Raw genomic sequence first — 19,948 nt, 5'->3', positions numbered from 1 at the left:
AGTATTTCCTGTCTGCAGGGTAAGCAGATCTCTGCTCCTTTAGAATATGTCTGACTTCTCTGTATTCTTTTCCCAAAACCCAAGGCTCGGATTTCAGCTTCACATTCTTTTGCCTGGGTCTAAAAAACATTTTCCTTTTCTGTGGTGGGGAGAAGAAAAGGATAAGGGGGCCTAGGAGACCCGAGCTGCCCAAGTAAAGCCTCATTCCTGTCTTAGTTTTCATCCTTCTGATTGCTGTGTGGCCTTGGGCACCTTCCTGCCATCTCTGGGCCACAACGTCCTCTTTCGACAATGAGATCCCATGGAGGAACTAAGGATCCTCCCCCACCTGCCATTCTCTTGGTAGAGCTAGAGTCCCCCGATGTCTTGCTGCCAAGAAGTGTCCCCTGTGACTAAACCAGCGAAAAGCAGGAGAATTGGGGACAGTATTTCAGTTTTGTCTGTGAGGCCAAGTCCTATGTAGCTGTCACCTTTGATGTATCCTAGCAAGATTGTTAATCCCCTGGGCCGTCAAGGCTGCAGGACCCATGCCAGTCCCACGCTGTCTTCTTTCCTTCTTGCCATTCTGAGCCTGCTCCTCTTCATCCAACTGCTTCCCCAAGTGTGACTAAGGCTTCCTGAAATGGAAGAGAAGGTAAGGACCCGGCCCCAAATTTGGGGCAGGGGAGAGGTACCAGTGGTAAGCAAGGGGAGAGACTCCAGGCCCTAAGTTGTAGGCTTCTAGATCATCCAAGCCAGGAAAGCATTGGAATTCTAGCCTGCCTTCATTTCCTCAGTTCATCCCCAAAGCCCCCTAGCCCAGGTGGGGCCTTCTCACCTCTCCCAGCCCAAAGAGGTCTAAGACTGTCTCCTGCATGTGGCCTGGGCTCCTCGGATCCTTTCTCAGTGAAGCAGCCAGAGAACAGCTTCTAAATTAAAAATCTGAGTGGTCGTTCCCTGCTTTATAACTTCCAGGGCTTCCTGTGGTCCTTCAGATAAAGTCTGAGTTTCAGATCTCATCCTGTCTTCCTGCTCTGGTCCCAGCTCATGCCCTTCACCAGCCACACATGCTATACTCAGCCCAGGAGATCATCGGCACTCCCCTGCACTTGCCAGCCTCACCCAGCCTTTGCATGGACATTGACACTGCCTGGAATTCCTCTTCTTTCTCCTCTGTGTGGCAGATGTGTGCTCCTACCACGAAGCACCTCTTTTATGAGTCCCGTTTGCGGTCCTCCCCTGGCTGGATAAGCACCCCCACCCCACCTTCCAGCTGGGCTCCCACAGCATTGTGTCCATCCCTGTGCCCAGCTTCACGAGTGACATTAGGGTTGCAAGCCTTCCTTGGGTACCTCCAGCCTTACTCTACCCCATCCTTGACCCTGAGCTCCTTGAGGATAGAAATGGTGCTGATATGGTTCCATGGCCCCATCACCAGGCCTGGTACAAATCCATAGTGATCACTGATGGTTGAATAGGAATCAATCCATGTACATTGGCTCCTCCCTTCCCCCTGCACCCAGAGCCACCCCACTGCTCCTAAGGGAGCAGAAGCTTCTTAAAATGCCCTAAAGAACAGTAATGTTTTCCAAGGTTTTTAGGGTGCTAGCTCCCTAGGCAGGGAGAACAAATATTATTCTCCCCACTTGGCAGATGGGTCAGCTGAGACCTGGAGAGGAAAAGGGTCTGGCCCATGTTCTTATGGCAGTACACCACCCAAAGAACGGCAACTTCACACAGCCTGAATGCACCAGGACCCAGATTTGAGTCAGTGTCAGAGCCCTGCCCCTTCTGCTGCTCTGTGTGGTTGGTCTCTGAACACTTGTAGCCTGTGACTTAGCAGAGAAACGATTTCACTCATCAGCACCGAGTGCTCACGGAGCCAGCCCCCCACCTCCCACCCCAGGCCACCTGGAACTGCCCACCCCTAACCCGTCCTCCCTGGCCGCTGCCCAGGCCCAAGGCAGAACAAAGGTCCCCTCCCTGCTGGCGGGCCCCGGAGGCTCCCCCCCTCCTCCTTGCAAATTGGTAATTGCTGTGTGGTCAGACCAGAAGGAATTAGACAAGCCCTCTAGGAATTTCATACTGATTTTGCAAATGAAAATGGAGACTTGCCTTTTGAAGTCTAGGCAGCTGTGTCAGCAGGCAGGTCTGAGACAGCAGGAAAAATAAAAATGACATGCTGCCAACCAATGGATGCAGCTGCTTCACAATAATAATGATGGTGGTGGTAACCATGGCCACCGCAAACTGATTGCCTGCCGCATAGGCCGTTGTCCCTCTAAGGGTCTCAATCTTCCCGTCTGTGGTTCCCCACCCATTTTTTCCTCCACAGGTGACCAGCCCACTGTCTGAACATCCAGCAGGGAAGGGCTGGGTGGAGCTCAGAGCCCTTGGCCTGAGACTAAAGGCTTTTCACCACTGTGTCCCCTCCTGGCCTAACTCTTGACACGTCTTAAAACATGTCATGCATTTCCCAGCCCCTCTACCTTGAATACACTTTTCTCCAAACCCTACTTATCCTGGACAGTCCAGCGTAAAGCCTGATTCCTTCACCAACTCCCAGGGTGTATCACAAACCCTCTCTGAGACCCAAAGGTCCCTGTTTTCTTTTTATCACTAACTTATCCCTGTGTTTTATAATTACCTGTTTCTCTGTCCACCTCCTCCACCACCTTGAAGTTCCTCAAAAGTTTATAACTGAAAATAGGCAGGCCTAGAGGATCCTGATACATTTTTATTTTTTCCCTCCAGTCATGGTGTGTATTCACCTTAGGAGATCTGAAGTAGTTACTGGGGAGCAAAAATAGTTCATGACAGACAGTCAATGCTGGGGTCAGGGAGTGCTGAGCCTAGGCACAGCTGAGGCTGGGGTCACTGGGGTCATGTAACCCTAACAGTGGGGTTGCCTGTGATGTTACTTATTTCTCTGCGCCTTGGTTTCCCCGTCTGTAAAATGGAGTCAATAATGTTGGCCTCACAGGACTGTTACAAAGAATAAACGAACTTTCTTATGCCAAGTGCCTAGAACCATAGACAGTTTAAGTCATAAGATAGTGGAGTGTCACTGTCCTAAAATGTTGGCTTCATAGAACATGGCAGGCAGAGGTGGATACTCCCACACCCTCGTGTTTCAGAGGGAAACCCTGTGACCAGAAAGTGGGCCAACGCCTACTCTGGGTTCAGAGCCTGCAGCAACAGAATCTAGGTCTTCAGCCTCCCTTGGGCTTACTTGTGCCTAAAACCAGAAACCAAGGGACCCCTCTGCCGTCCATCAGAGCAGACTCCCATGCAAACTCCCTTCCTGAAGACCCCAAGCCTCCGGGCCTGTCCCCACTGCCCACCTCAGCCTGATCCACAGCCTAGCTATCAGCCTCCCTACCAGCAGAATGCTAATCTCCTCCTGTGGGTGGCTCCGGATTTATGAGCATTTCCTGGCATGACTTGAAGGACAGAAGAGGAATGCTGGGATCTTGAAGGGTGGTCTTTGGGTGGAGAAATGAGGCATTCAGAGAAAAGAAGGAAAGAAAGCGAGGGTGAGTCAGCCTCCGCGGCCGGCCCAGAAAAGCGCAGAGAGCCCGCCAGCCCACACTGCAGGGCAGACAGAGGATGTGGCCGCTCCACCGAGGTCTAACCGGTGGGCGTCCACAGAGCGGAGAACGCCTGCACTAGAAGACAAGTCCAAGTTCTTGGGCTGTGGCTGGGGTTGGGGACAGGGTATGTGTGGGGAGGGGAGGAAGGAGCGTGCTCAGCACTTCCGCCTTCATCTTCAGCCTCATCTCCTTGCTTCACACCGTCTCCCCAGATTCCATGCAGCTACCTCTGCTCGGCCTCTCCGGGACTTTCCATTCCCCTTGGGGAAAGCCAGAGGCCTTCAGGGCCCACAGACCCCACAGGATGTGCTCCCCACCTTTCTGCCCATGTGCTGGGAATCCCCTTGCCTCTCCAGATCAACCCTCTGCTCTGCATGCTCTGAGCCCGGAGCTGACACTGGGCCTGTCTTATCCTGGTTTCAATAAGAAGCATAGGCAGAGGATGAACTGGCAGGAGGGGAAGAAAGTTGGGATATTTCTTGCCGCCACCCACTTCCTCCTTCCTACCAGCCACCATGGTCCAGACTATGGAACAACAGCTGTCGTCCCCTTTGACAGCTGTGGCTCTGGCTGGTTTCAGGTCTCTGACCCCCCCCCTTTCCCATTAGGGCTCAAGGGCAGGAAAACTTCCCATTGCTGCTGCTCCTCAGTGCTCCACCATCCCCAGTCATACCTCTGTGGATATTCCCATCATGCAATGCTCTTCAGTTACCCAATCAGTTGAACTTACTTCATTGGAGCTCACTTCACTGGCAGTGCACCATCTGTTTTCTGTGGGGTCTCTGCCTGAGACAGATCTCATCGACTAGCTCCCCCTTGCCCCCTCCTGTCCAGCCATGCTGGCCTCTTCCTGTTCCTCACACCCATCAGTCTCATTTCTGCCTCAGGGCCTTTGTCCTTGTTCTTCCCTCTGCCCAGAAAACCCTTCCATCTCTCAGATACTCCCATGACCTGATAGTCCCCTCCTCTCCTTCAGACCTCTTCTCAAATGTCACTTCTCATTGTGCCTTTCCTGGGCATCTCATGTAAAATGTCATCCCCCAACACACAAACACATACACACACACTATCTTCCTTGCCTTATTTTCTTGTTAGCTACATTCACTCCCTAACATAGATATTTACTAGTTGTTTTTGTATATTGTCAGCTTCCTGCTACTGGAATGAAAGTTCCATTAGGACAAGGATCTCTATTTGCTGTTTACTGTTTTCCCTCCAGGGTGTGGAACAGCATCTGGTACTTAAGTGCGCAATAAATATTTATTCAGTGAATGTGTGAATGGGTCCTTTTTGCAGGTGGGTAAACCAAGGCCCAGGGAAGGAAAATGACTTACTCAGGGCTTTATAGTGGAGATTCAGATGACGATGGGAGCTCTGGTCCTACCTGGCAGCCCAGAGCCAGTCCCCGGCTCCAGAAAGCCCTGTGTTTATTTGGAGGCCTGCTGCTCAGTGGCACAGTGTCAGGAGACAGGATTCTGTGCCGGGGGCCAGGGGACTCAATGTACTGAGAAGGAAGCAGGGAAGTTGTCAGCGCTGCTTTGGTCCTGCCGATGGAGCAAGGAGAATAAATAAATAAATCTCAGTCAGAGTCGGGCAAGCTCTAACCTTTGAGGAAATCTCCCCCAGGCTGGAGAAACCTTCCTGCAAGGCAGAGCTGCCCTTCACCCCAACCCACATCGGTGCTGACAGACACGTGGCCCAGAGTCCAGGGGCTCGGTGCCACCTCTGTGCCCTGAGGGTATGGGGTCCCAGCAGGGAGCTGCTCAGGGTGGGGTCCTGGGATGAGTGGTCCAGCTTTTCATGCACGCATCCATTCACTCTTTCTACAAGTATTTCTCAAGCATCTACTATGTAAGCGTCAGGCTCTGTGCGCTTTGCTGGGGAAATAGCCAAGACCAAGAAAGGCGATTTGCCTGTCCTTGGAGCATTCACCACCGAGCAGGAAGAACGAGCATTAAATAGCAATGACAGGACTTCCGTGGTAGCACAAAGAATCCGCCTGCCAATGCAGGGGACACAGGTTCAATCCCTGGTCTGGAAAGATTCCACAGGCCGCAGAGCACACTGCACAAGGCCTGTGCACACCGAGCCTGTGTGCACAACTGCTGAGCCTGTGCTCTAGAGCCCAAGAGCCACAACTACTGAAGCCTGCACGCTCTAAGGCCTGCGAACCACAGCTAATGATCCCCTGCGCTGCAACTACTAAAACCCGTGCCCCCTAGAGTGAGCAGGCCACAACTACTGAGCCCATGCTGCATACTGAAGCCCATGTACCTAGAGCCTGCTCTCTACACAGAGACCACCGCACTGAGAAGTCCATGCGCTGCAACTAGTGAGTAGCCCCCACTCTCTGCATCTAGAGAAAGCCCGCACACAGCAATGAAGACCCAGTGCAGCCAAAAATTAATAAACAAACTAAAAAAACAAAGCAATGAAGCAGGGGGAGTGCAATGGTTCAGAAAGTGCCAGTGCTTCGGGGGCACTAAGCAGGGAACTCACCTGGCCCTGCCCAGGACAGTCCTCCTGAGACAGGAGCCTCTGCAACCAAGTGAAAGGGGACTGGGAGCTGCTGGGTGAAAGAGGGTTCCAGGCAGAAGCGGGAACAAGGGGCAGGCCCTGAGGCTGAGAAGAAGAGTTCAGTATGAGAGAGGAGTCGAGTAAGTTTCCATCAGGCGGGGCAAAGAGCAGAAACAGAACAGGAGGCCACGTTCCAGGTGGGGTTCCTGGGCCAGGTGACCTCTTTCCTCTCCTCATGTGCCAGCTCTGAGCGGGCCCCATGGCTGAGGTCCTAGCAGACCTCTTCCTTCCCAGCTGACTGCTCAGAATTTGGGCTTCACAGGCTGGTCCCTACTCGTCTGTCTGGTTAGCTGGAAGCAGCCTGGGAGTCAGGCCCAGGACCTGTCAGCCGGAGCTGAGTTTGAATACCAGCTCCAGTTCTTCAGTGCAAGACCTCAGGCTAGTGCTTTCACCAGCCTCAAGGCCTTGGCTTCTTCAAGTGTCATATGGGAATAACAATCCATTCTCTGGAAGGATTATGGTGTAGGATAGTTTCTCAACATCCTTATCACGGCCCGTGGAACCCGTCATGCCAATCAATTTAAATCAAGTTGGCAAAATTAACCATCACAAGTACCCCCTTGTCAAGTTGGCATTCATACAGTATCTCCTTAAAAGGGTTCCTAATCTCCAAATAAATAATAACGAAGCCTCATTTATCCTAATATGATACAACAATTCTACATACAACCAAAGCACACTCATGCCTTCCCCCAAAGAGGATGCAAAATCTTTGCGTGGAAGTTATTTACTCTTCTTGATGTACCATAACTTGAGTTGATACTTAAAGTACTTGAGTTAACAATATTTAACCACAAAGTCAACGTCTTCTGTTACCATGATGGGAGAGAAGAAAAGAAAAAGAAGAGAGAGAAGAAAACAAAGATTTTATACACACACACACATTCTTAACAAATTAATGAAATACTCCAGGACAGTCCTTGTTTCTGTAACTGGTCATGTGGTCGAAGCTGGCATTCATAACTGCCTTCATCTGTTAGCACCACCACTACCCATTCCCTTTGCCTTCTGCAAGCTTCTCAGCTGGTCGTGGTTCTTTACTTGGTGGGATAACCCAAACCTTCATTCGTGGAGGGTCTGGGCCATTAGACGTCCTGCCTGCATTGGGTCATTGTCGTTTCCCATCAACATTAGTTACCCACAGGGCCTGGATGCCCTAAGGGATCTCCTGCCTGGGGACATGCTCATCCTCACCTCTGTTGTGGAAAAGCAGTCCGATTCCCCCGGTCGTCAGGACCAGTCCCCCAGCCCACACAGTAACTCCCTTCTTTGCCTGTTGATTAAGACACACGAGGAGCCCAAAATGACAGGGGGCAGTGGGTCTGAACTTTCAGTTAAATGGAACCATTGTTGTGTCTTTAACTCACTAAATATTAACATTTTGCCAGTTATTTTATTTTTCTCCTTTTCCTCCCCAGCAGAGAGAGCAGGATTTAGGTCTGTTTTGTCCCTGACTAAATCCCCCGACCTAGAACAGTGTGTGGCCCATGCTGGCTGCTCCGTCAGCACCACTGAGCGGGTTGGGGCCTTGGCTGTGATTTCCCTGTGCTTCGGGGTGGGTGAGAAGTGGCAGCCGCAGCCTGAGAGCCAGGCCTGTCTCAAACACCTTCCTAACAAAGCGGGTCCTTCCTTCTCTTCACCATGACGCTGCAGGGCCAACAAGCGAACACAGGTGGTGGTGTTCACCCTTCCAGCCCCTCTAGGACTGTTTACTAGACTAATCTGCAACAATAAACCTGTCCCCACCCTCCTGGCGCCTGCCTCCCTCCCTCCATCTGAAGCCCGTGTTTGAAGATGTGTTTAAATTCCAGGCCTACGCTCAGCAGACGCTGTGGACCAGCTCGTGGCCTGCAGGCACCACTGAGGGGGGTGCTGGGACCCTCGGGGCTCTTGGTGGCCAGGCCTCCACACCCAGCAATCCAAGGGAGTGAGGTGGCTCTTGCCTTCACCCCATGTTTGTTATTTCATGTCAAAGGCTTATCATAAACATTATCCTAGAGTTGGCCACCAGGGCTACAGGCGAGGAGGGTTTGTTATTCTAAAGTGGCCGGGAGCAGAAGGCATCGAAGCCTGGGGGTCTGAGCTGGGCCAGGCTTGGGGATTTGGGATGAATGACAAGGAAGCAGGAAGCAGGGCAGGGCACTGATTCATGCCCGTGCGCTGGGCCTTGTAGGCCCCACTTACCAGCTATGCTCCATGGTAATGGCCAGTGGGTGTTATCTGCCTCTAAAAGGAGCTCCCTGTGGGTGGTAACCAAGTCCAATTAATCCAACCATCCCAGATGCCTGCAGAAAATCAGAAAGTAAATGCTTGTTGAATGACCGAATGAGTGTAGCTTCCCTATGTCTGTTGGAAGTGCCAGGATTGTTCATGAAGAAGCACGTATTACTTTGAAGCCCTGGTTGTGGGAACCTGTGGGAGCCAGACAAAAGTAAATTTCATAGCCCACATCTGTCCTTTACAAGACAAGTGGCCTTGTGTCCCCTTCCCCTCTGCTTCTTTGGTTTCCCATCTGTGATTAAGGACTGCCCCTGCTAGCTCTTTCCCAGGGAGAACAGGGGGAAGCCCCAAGGGCAGTGGTGCATTGAGGTGACGGGGTCCAAGGCTGGGCCCCAGTGCATCTGCCATGCCTTCTCCAGCTTTGTCACCTTCATTGAGTTACTCGCTATCTCTTTGCTTCATTTTTTTTTTTCCAATCTATTAAATGGAGTTAATACTAGACCTGTCTCAGAGTTGTTGTAAAGGTTAGATAAGTTAATATGGGCTTAGAGGGTTCCTGACACATGATAAGTGCTCAATACATGTACTTATCCCGTGATAAATAGATGAGGACTGAGTTTCAAACTGCAGAGGATGGGTACAAGACAGGGAATGGTGGGGAAGGTCATGCGTGGGATTCGGGTCAGCATCCTACTCTCTGAAGTAGTTCTTGACTGTCTGCTCTTCAGCTGTGACCAAAGAGGCAGGGTCCCCACCCACCCCAAGCTCTCAGTCTAGACAGGGAACAGGGAATTACCTGAAATGGACACTTCAGTGGGATAAGTGCCAAGACCAAGGGGAGCTCGGGGGTCTGTGGTGGGGGTTGAGGGGAGTCTGGAATGACAGGCTTGGGTTTCAGCCCCAGTCTCATCACTCCTCAACTGTGCCACCCTAGGGGTGCTTCTTGAATGGTCTGATTGCAGTGATTTATCTCTAATATGTTAATAACAAACACTCCCTGCCTGTTTCTGGTAATTTTTCAAGGCTCTGAAAGAAAATGGATCTGGCAAGGTGCATGGGATGAATGTGGACTGTGCCAGTAGCCAGCTGGAAATCCAGCCCCGGACATGGTCTGGGGCACAGCAAAGGGTCCTCCGTTGGGGGTTGAGGAATAGTGGGCCCACTGTGCCCCCAGCTCACCGTGTGGCCTTGGGCAAGCTTCACCCTGCCTGCTCTGCACCCCTGTCCTTTCTCCTCTTCCATATGAAGAGGGCATAGGAAGAGATCAGTGGTTCTCAAACGAGGCTCCAGGGCACCTGCGGGTTCCACAGAGAAGCACTAGGTGCTTGTCACAGGGGTCACTGAGCCAGTGAGACTTCAAGCAGCCACTAGTCTGCTTCCTTTACATCAATCAGGGAAGTTTTCATTCCTATCCACTGCACATTTTGAGTTCCAGGCAAGGTTTCTTTGGAAAACAAGAACTATAGGAAAGGATTCCATGGCTACAAAAGGTTTGAGAAACCACTGGACCCTAAGGGACCTTCCAGCTCCAATCCAAGAATATTTAGGCCTAACTGTTTTATTCCAAGTTGTATTTGACAAGCATTTATTCCACACTTACTGCATGCCAGGACTGTTCTCAGTACCCTACAGACTGTGATGTGCTTCATTCACTAGAACGCCTCCCAGCTCCACGAAGGCCACATGTCTGCAGAAGTGACTCCATGTGTCGAAGAGGGTCCAGGGAGACCATTTGCCCCCCAGCCAGGTCTTCTGAGTGCCTGAGCCGATGACCTCAGCACAGGCCAGGAGGTGCCGGCACTGAGAATCAGGGGCAGGTGTGCGCAGCACAGGGTGTGGCCACAGGAAGTCTGTGTGTCCCAGCCCCACAGAGGAGCAGCACGCTCCAGCACGACATGGACGCTTTCGTCCCAGGCATGTGCTGGGCGGGAGGAAGTGCCTGTTGCTTTAGCGATGTCCAGGCCAACAGGGCCACTGCCTCCTGTGATCCATCCCCAGCCACCCAGCCGCCATCGACACCCCACACCAGGTGGCTGCAGATCAGATTTCAAGGGGAACAGCCAGAACCTGGCGGCCCGGAGAAGGCCCAGAGGTAGGCTGGTGGGGCCTGACCTCATCTCCAGCTGGCTTATTAGAGGGAGTAGCCTGTGCTGTCAAGCTCCATGCACTCCAGCTCCCCTGCCCCGCTGGAAACAAAAGCCGGAGGGGATGGGCGGAGGTGATCTCACAAGCACAAGCTTGGTCCCGTTGCCCAAGACAGTATTTTCCCCAGACTTTGTGTACTTATGGCCTGAGTTTTCTGTTCAGATTAGGTGTTCTGGAACCACGTGGTGGCAGCGTGCCCCGTGCTGATGGAATGCCAGAGTTCTAGGGGCTAGTGTGAAGGATTTACGGAGCAACCTTGAATGATGAATTGACCACAGCAGGTGTCAAAGTGCTAAAGAAAGGATGGGTGACACCCTCCCTTTACCAGACACAGTGCTGAGTGCTGCCGATGCAAAAATACATAAGGTGTAATTCCTATCTTCAAGCGGCTCATAACCTCAGTGGGGAGAGAGGTAGTGAAATAGTAGTTACAATCCGATGTTCACACCCTGCTGGAGGAAGCAGGGTGGGTCGCTCATCTCTCAGCACAGCTGTGCTGTGAAGCCTTCGCTCAGATGTCTGGGCCCAGCTGCAGGCACGTGGGCTCAGCTGGGCTCACTTGCTTGCCTGGGAGCTGGCTGGCCAGACCAAGACGACCTTGATGGGACAATGATGGAAGCAGTTGGGCTCTGCCCTGCACGCCTCTCACCCTCCAGCAGGCCAGTGTGGACTGTTCTCAAAACAATGTGGGCATGTGTGAGGCAGCGGCAGCAGGGCATGCGTAATGTTTTCTCCATTCGTCTGTGGAGGCTTGTGATGCTGGCCTCCACCTGTCACGTAGCAAGTCCAGAGTCAGAATGTGAGCGAGCTACCGAGGTCGCTGGCCAGGTGTATGTATATTGTTGTTATTCAGTCACCTGGTCATGTCTGACTCTGCGACCCCATGGACGGCAGCACGCCAGGCTTCCCTGTCCCTCACCATCTCCTGGAGTTTGCCCAACTTCATGTTCATTGCATCAGTGATGCCATCCAGCCATCTCATCCTCTGACACCCTCTTCTCCTTCTTGACACCCTCAATCTTTCCCAGCATCAGGTACTTTAACAATGAGTCATCTGTTCACATCAGATGACCAAATACTAGAGCTTCAGCTTCAGCATCAGTCCTTCCAGTGAATACTCAGGGTTGACTTCCCTTAAGATTGACTGGTTTGATCTCCTTGCTGTCCAGGGGACTTTCAGGAGTCTTCTCCAGCACCACAGTTGGAAGGCATCAATTCTTTGGCATTCTGCCTTCTTTACAGTCCAGCTCTCACAACCAAACGTGCCCACTATATGTATATAGGGAGAGGTTAAGATTTGAGGCCATGACTGTGTCATTCTACCATGCAGGGAGACTATGAGAGCTATAGGGGGAGGCCTTCACCCAGCCCCCAGGTGGTCAGAGAATCTTCATGGAGGAGACATCTAAGCAGAGCCTGAAAGATCAAGTCTGGATCTGTAAGTAGTGGAGAATAGAGGTGGGAGGTTTCTCATACTCAGGGAACAGCGTGTACGAAGCACAGAGTCAGAAGATTGCTAAGTAGCTGAGCATTGGGAGACACAAGGGCTGGAAATAAGGTCATTGACCACAGCAGGGGCCAAGTCACTGCCGTGCATGCTCCAGTGAAGAGCTAGGCTTTTATCTTCAGGGCAGGAGGCATCCATGAAAACTTTGAGCAAAAAAAGAGAAAACTAAAGTCAATCAGATTTGTTTTTAAAAGATAGCTGTGGCAGAAGAATATGGTATCAATGGGAAGGGAGGGGGTTCTGCAAAAAAGCATGGGTTGCAGTGAGAGATGCCTGGGCCTGAATCAACGTGGACCAAGAGGCTGGGGTGGACCCTGTTTCCAGACAGGATGAGCTGGGCCTGAGCCCTGCCAGGTAGACTGGAGCTGGAAAAACAACAAAGACAGGAAGCCTGAGATTACCTCCTGATGCTTTACACAGGATTTGCAATTTGTTTTTCCCTCTCATTGTATTAAATAACCCGCTTTATGGTCAAGCTCCTCCCTTTTTTGACCAAAGGAGTCTGGGTGCACAGATATGTGGAGCTGGCTCTAGTCCCAGACATACAGAACTGGGCATGCCCCTTCCCCTCCTGAGCCTCAATTTCCCCACCTAAAATGAGACATTTTAGATCATGTCTCAGGGCCTTACGCCTTGGGCAGACCATGTTCTTTTAGAGCCATGGGGCTCAAATGCCAGAAGCCATAAGACTGCTAAAGAAGTTCCCAGGAAGCCTGTTAGAAATCCACAGCCTGGCTATACCTCCAAGTGATCCTGATGCCATCCGGTCTGGCTGGGCACAGCTGTGCCCCAGGGCCTGGCATGGTGGCCCAGAGCACAGAGGGGCTGGAGGAAACACGTGCTGAGTGGCAACACGGATCTGACTCAGGCCCCGGCTCCTAAGCCCTCTGCCCGGTTTAAGGATGGCTCCTGAAGGAGGTAGCATTTGGGTTGGGCCTTGATATCTAATGGGCTTTCTGGTTTCTGGTTCATTTGTTTGTTTTGCTGTGTTTGGGGTGCTTTTTGATTCCAAAATGAGTTTGTGCTTCTTCTAGAACTTTTCTAAGCACAGAAGAAAAGAGTCAGGAAAAAATTCACCCATCACTCCAAAACCCTGATGCAACTAGGATTCCCTTTGCCACCTTCTTCGCTAAGTTGATGCCCAGAGCAGGAGTGGGGACCAGTGAGGGCAAAGGGCTGGGGACGGGAGCAGGCCGAGTGTGGTGAGAGGCCAGGGAGTGAAGAGCGAAGGCCGTGGAGCATTCGAGCAGCACCAGCTCACGTCAGGCTCCCCTCATTCTCACACACCCTGTTGCAGGCCTGTGGCCCCAAAGTCCAGCGGGTGGAGGGCCCTCCCTTGAGGGGTCGGGGACTCAGCCAGGGGCCGTGAGTGCAGCCCTGACTCCTGTCCTCCTCTGCTCAGGTGCTGTTCGCCCTGAACCAGACTCTGCTGCAGCACGAGAGCGTGCGGGCTGGGAGCCTGCAGGCGCCCTACACCACCGAAGACCTCATCAAGCACTACAACTGCGGGGACCTCAACGCCGTCATCTTCAACCACGACACCTCCCAGGTGAGGCTCCTCTCCCCGGGCCCAGGCAGCTTCCAGGGCGCCAGTATAACCAAGGCTTCTAGGAAGGCGTTTATTAGACACCTACTGTGTGCCAGATGCAGCTGGTAAGCAGGAGCTGTTGGCATCCCTGCTACAGATGGGGAAACTGAGGCTCAGGGAGGGGAAGAGACTTGCTCAAGGCCACACCGCTTAGTTGTCATGTTGTCAAGAGCCCCACTTGAGCCTGGTGTGTGTGGCTCTGGGACCTAGACCCTGGAAGCTTACCTAAGGATAGGGAACCCTCATCCAGGCTCCATGCAGCACCTGGGGAGATTAAAGTCCAGGGAAGGGAAAGCTCACAGGTGCTCAGAGCTTGGGCTTGAGTCCAGTCCAGGGTGCTCTGCCTCGATTCGAGTCCTAGAGCAAAGATTAACCCCAGGCTGGCCAGACGGTAGGAGGGAGTCAAGGAGCGGAGCATGGCTCCACCAGGTCTGTTCCCTTGGGATAATTCTGAGATACTTCGTAGGCAGTCAGGGCCCCCGTCCGTACCCTACCCGCCATGGACCTCATCACAGCCCAGGACCCTGCCACACAGGCCTCATTCTGAGGGTCTCTGCCACTTGTAGCCCTCCCCGCACCTTGCCCTTGCCCACTGCTGTGCCTTTGTTCAGCCTCCTCCCTCTGGGTTTCCTCCCGCGTGGCCGTGGTCTAGGGTCATCTCTTCCAAACCACTCTGATGCCCCAGAAGGATTTAGATATTCTCCTGGGCACCTCGAGGTCCCCTGTGCTTTCTGCATCTGGTGCTCAGTAATCCATTCATTCAAGAGGCAGCTGTAGTAGTCAGAACAGGCCATCTCTCTGCTCAGGACACTGCAATTGCTCCCCATTTTTCTCAGGGTAAAGCTAGAATCTCTGTGAGGACCTGCACGGCTCCGTGACCTTTCACGTGATGGACCAGGTGTCTCTCACCCCATGTCCTCCGCCTCCCCCATCTACATGGACCTCCCCGCTGACCCATGAGCCCACTTGCACACTTCGTCTTTGTACTGGCTATTTGCTGTGCCGGAAAGGCCTTTCCCCAGCTATCACCATGGCTCACCACCTCTCTACCTTCAAGATAGAAACTCACATGTTGTCGTCTCAGTGAGGAAGCCCAACTTCCTGGTCTAGAATTGCAGCCTACCTCCCACCTCCCCACCTGTCGCCTTTCTCCTGCTCCACTTTTCCTTCATGGCTTTTTATCATCTTCTCGCACACTTACATATCTCGATTCATTGATCAGTGATTATTTGTTGTCTGTCCATTCCCACTACAGCATAAACTCCCTGAGAGCAAGAATTGGGGTCTGTTTTATTCACTGATAATAAGCCTGGCACAGAACAGTACTCAGTAAATATTGGATGAATGAAAGAAATAATTTATAAATGCCAGTCACAGGGATATGGAAAGGGATGTGGCAGGGAGCCAGAGACAGCTGCCTTCAGAGGGCTGGGAGTCTCTTAAGAGAAAAGGGGAGATTCAACAAGCAATGGCACAAAGCATGACCCTTGCTACAGGGGAGAGTGGAGGATGACCTTGGAGCCCATAGCAGGAGCAGGGATTTAGGTGGGCTTGGAGGTAGGGGTGGAGCAGGGCTGGGCAGAGATGGAAACATTCTTGCAAGATGAAAGGTCAGAGAAGAAACCTGCCTTGGCCACAGACAGGAGGCAGAAGAATGTGCCAGTGGAGGAAACCATCCTGGTGAGCTGGAGGCAAGAGAGAGTGGGAGGAGAGGTGAGAGTTTAGGCTAGAGGCATAACCAGGGACCCCACTAGAGCAAGGGCGTCTGGCCCACTCTCGTCAGGCTGCCCTGCACAGGGTGTGGCACAGAGCAAATATTAGTGAGCAATGCCACAAGGGCAAACGCAGGTGTGTGCTGTGCTTGGTGCAGAGTGCAGGAGGGAGGATCCGGAGGCCCTGCACAGGAGGCTGGGATTCCGGGTGCTCTGACTCTCACTCCTGGAGGAGAGAAGGAGGAGAACCTTGGCAGCATAAGGCTCACAGTTGCATCACCAGCCACTCACCCCATGATAGAGCCTGACCCTGCATTCTCTGCTGGGCAGAGGCTGATGAGCCCTGGGCAGCCAGGGAGCTGTATGCTTGAGGGGAACCTGGGGCAAGGGATGTGCAAGACAGAGCTGTGGCCACAGACAGCATAACATTCAACTGAGACAGGGAAGAGTGGGGTGACCCCCAGGCCTGACAAGCTCAGATTTTCTTTGCGCCTGTGCCCAGAACCACTGACACATCTCTGGCAGGTGAACTGCCTTGGAGGGTCTCTTCGCAGTGCCTATACTTGAAGTGGGTGAGAGGGCACAGGTAGATTCGCCCACCCAGATTAGAACAGCAACCCAGGGTGCACAGACAGAGTCTAGCCCTCACGGAAGGGACTAGGCAGCCCTGCCCCCAGACACAGACAAGCCTGACGTCAGGGTATCCACACTAAATCCAGGGCCCATGTGCTAACAGAGAAGGGCTCTGCAGATGGAGGCCTTGCAGGACCCAGGGGCTGGAGGGGAGCGGTCATCACCTGCAGTTGGGCAGGGCTTCAGGGAGAAGGTGATGTGAGAGTAGAGTCTTGAGTACCAGGCTTGAGAGTAGAGTCTGCCAGATGCAGATGAAGGCAGGGACTGGCAAGCAGAGCCAGCTGCGTGGCCAGTGCTCAGGATGGTGGGAGGTCCTGAGGAATGACCAGAAAGCAGAGGGCAGACCATGTAGGAGTGAGAATGCTCACTGAGGGGCCAACTTCCTGGGGTGTTTAAGCCAGACAGAAATGTGGTCAGAAAGTTGCCTCTGGCTGCAGTGCTGAGGTTGCTGGAGCAGCCTCTGGAGGCCGGGGCTGGACTGATGCAGGGCCCAGGATGGTAACTCTGGCAGACAGGGACCAGGCACACCTCACGCTTGGTCTGCTTCTTGATCTGCTTCACCTCATCCCCCTAACCCCACATCCCACCTTCAGAAATGGCTGAGGCCCTGGCCTCCCGCCGCTCTCCTATCATTAGCGTTGTCAGTGTCCCAGATCAGCAGGGCAATCCACTGGGAAGCCTTCTCTGAGCCCCCTAGCTTGCATTAGGTGTAGAATAAATAAATATATATATATATATATATATATAATTCATATTCAGATACTTTTGAGAGTGAAAGGTCAAATATAATTGAGTCAGAATAATTAATTAGCATGCAGCAATCTACCCTCGCCATTAACCAGGACTGTCCTGGGCAAACCAAGACACATGGCCACCCTATTAGGGGCCTCGTCCATGCTCCCACATCACTCACTGTCCTCTGAAAGCACACATTCCCCAATCTTCTGATCCCCCCACTGGCCATGAGACTCATCCAGGGCAGCAGACCCAGTCTGAGGTTTCTCTGGACCGAGGTTTCTCTGGCCTCCTAAGTGGACCGAGAACTGGACCCATGGAAGGTCTTAGAAGGTGTCTATGGATGGACAAGATAAAGAGAAGGGATGAGGTTGTGACATTAGCAGACCTGAGCACTTACCTCTAAACCACCCCGTCCTGGCTGAGGGTCAGGGGAGTCTCACAACCCTGTTCCAGTTCTGCCAGGCCCATCTACTCATCACTCCACCTTGGATCCATCATTCTAGGGCCCTGGGGACCTGGCACATCCTCTTTAAAATTTTTTCGTACGTCCTGCACTTGAACTTGTTGCAAGAGATTTAAGGCTCCCAACAAACCTAATGACATCATTAATTTGCTTCCATCCAGCCAGGCCTCATCCTTGGCATGGAGCCAGGGCCCATCAGCATGAAACACGCAGAGAATATCAGCCAGCTGCTGGGCAGCTCAGGGAACCAAATGGCTAACCCAGCCTTTTCACAACTTTGACACTGGACTTTCTGGTTCTTGTTCTTTTTTAAAAAGTAAATCTCCATAAGGAATGGATGGAGATTCAGCTTTCACAGATGCACACTCATGTTTAGGGAGCCAAGGAGAGAGGGCTGGACACATCGCAGGTCCCAGGAAGAAGGCATATGCCTGGACCCTTGGAAGAAGGGAAGGGAAGCAGAACGCTGCCTTCATGCTCTCCGATGATTCTGAAGGCCATCTTTCTGTCATCTCCATCTCTGTGCAAGGCCACCCTTTGCTGTAGCCTCTGCCATCAGAGGGGAAAGATGAGGGAGCCAGCTCCATCCTGAGCTAGTTGTACTGATGTCTAGTCAAGATATCCTTTCTACCATGACAATGTAAATAGCACTCATGTGACCAGTTTGGAAACTGAGTCTCGGAGAGGCCAAGTAACTTATAAGTTACAGTAGCCACCCAACTGGTAAATGGCAAAAGAGGGGTTCCAGCCCGAGCTGACTGGGCTGTCTGACCTCAGGACTTGCATTCACTATCTCCAGAGCTGTTGCCTGCAAGCCTAGTCATTCATCCACACATTCACCCATTGAAAAATAGTTATCGTTTGGTACAACATTGTCCCACATTCTCTTCCATACACAGGGAATGGAGAGGAGCCTGTGAGAGCCATGTTTCCAGAAATAACCCCTCTGAGTCAGTCTCTCTTGTGCTCCAGCCCCACTCAGAAGTCTGCAGAGTTTCTTATAGTAGCATGAAGTCCAGGCGTGGCCCAGTTTGTCAGGGCTGCCAAGCATCTCTTCCATGATTAGGGGAGGGAGTAAGAACTTTGTTCCTTCATGTATCCATTTACCAAACAGTCTGCAAGCACCGACTCTTTGCTGGCCCTGATGGGCGCTCGGAGAGCTGCTGCATACAGCTCACCAGGTTGCGCACTGCTCAAGTGTAGGGAACACCTGTCACATCATTGTCTTGTTCCTCCTAGATCAGCATACCAGGCCTTTCTGACAGAGAACACCCTCCCCTCTCTCTTGGGGAATGTACTCATCCTTGGCCAGCAGACAGCAGAGGCAGAGGTCCCAGCCTCCCCTGAGTCCTTCTGGGTTCAGCCTCCATGGATACCACCATTTTCCTCAGAAAAAGGGTTGAAAACTCATCAGCGACTCTAGAAGCCATGTGACTGGGCTGAAACCTGCAGGAAATTAGTCTTCCCATGCCACACGCTCCATCTGCTGGTCCACCAGTCATCTAGGCCTTGGGGCTGTGCTTTGGGCCTGGGTTGGTGGAGACAGAGTGATGAAAGGGGGGACTCCAGGTGGAAGACATTCTGTGAGCAAGGGCTTGAAGGTTAGAGTGGCACCAGTGGGTTGTGGGGAAAGAGAGTTCATTCTGATTCATGGCCTCAGGTTCCTCGGTCCATGGCTTCCTCTCCTGCCCCACCCACACGCTGAAGGACACAGTCCTGGAGCACTGGATCCACCATCCAGGTTAGAGAGGCAACACAGTGGGAGTGGGGAAGGACGGCACATCTGTATATTCAAGGCTCCAGAAACCTGTGCTGGTCACCGACTTTGTGCCGGGCATTGAGGGCCTAGGAATGACACACGTGCTGTCCCTGAACTCAAGGAGCTCTGTGCCTCGTTCAAGAACATGTCAGAGATGCTGGCCTTGGACCACGTGGCTGGGTGTGGACATGGGACTGAGAGCCAGGAAATATGGATAGTTCCAAGCCAGATTGTTGAACAAGCCATCATTATGGGAGGAGGCCTTAGTCCTGGAGCTGAAGTTTTCAAGGAGGGATGGAGGGTTTGGGTTACACCCTGGGAAGTGGCAGAGCTGGGGATGGGAAGATAGTGGTGGCAACGGAAAGTAGTCAGCTAGTGCTCATACACTGGGAAAACCAAAGGCTGTGACCCCTCCTCTAACCTCTCTGGAGGGGGATGGGCTAAAAGGTGTCCATGACAGCACCCATCATGTCATGCAATCTGCTGCAGTATCGTCAGTCCCACCTTGTAAATGAGGAAACTGGGACTCAGAAAAGTTTAGTAACTTGGCCAAAGTCCCACAGCATCAGAACAGGGCCAAAGCCCAGGTCAGCCTTTCTGTTATACCAGGCAGGCAGCTCAGCTGACCCGCTACACCTGAAAATCTGCTGAACCAGATTCGCTGTTCATGCCAGTGACAGGCTCAGTGCCACAGGGAGAGCCTCATGACCTCAGTGTCTAGAGGCTGAAGTTCAACAAGGCAGGAGTGATACGCTGAGTGAGGGCGGCCTCCGGGGCCCCCAGCCTGACTCTGTTATTCCGTTAGCTGTGTGACTCTCCACCTGTCTCTGGACCTTTTGCTTTTCTTCCTTTGTTCATAAAACTGGGATAACAACAGTCATCTCAAAGCATCTTGGAATTGATGAAAAACATCAGTTACCTTAATAAAGGTAAGTAGCCCAGACAGTCAAGAATCTGCCTGCAAAGCAGGAGACCCAGGTTCGATCCCTGGGTCAGGAAGATCTCCTGGAGAAGGGCATGGCAACCCACTCCAG

At 52.4% G+C, this 19,948-nt stretch overlaps 1 protein-coding gene across 2 annotated transcripts in view; it reads left to right on the top strand.

The window, feature by feature from the left end:
* Positions 1–19,948, top strand: part of TRABD2B (TraB domain containing 2B) — a 222,546-nt gene that overhangs the window by 170,843 nt on the left and 31,755 nt on the right. For both annotated transcript variants that reach the window (XM_086394270.1, XM_086394271.1), the window contains exon 3: positions 13,424–13,570. In XM_086394270.1, coding sequence (XP_086250396.1) covers positions 13,424–13,570 — 147 coding nt within the window. The remainder of the gene's footprint in view (positions 1–13,423; positions 13,571–19,948) is intronic.

The sequence above is a fragment of the Bos grunniens genome, chromosome 3, assembly GCF_055505025.1.
Source record: "Bos grunniens cultivar Pamir isolate PY7600 chromosome 3, Bosgru_T2T1.0, whole genome shotgun sequence".
In the NCBI taxonomy this organism is placed as follows: domain Eukaryota; kingdom Metazoa; phylum Chordata; class Mammalia; order Artiodactyla; family Bovidae; genus Bos; species Bos grunniens.
This window is presented reverse-complemented; position numbering and strand designations above follow the sequence as displayed.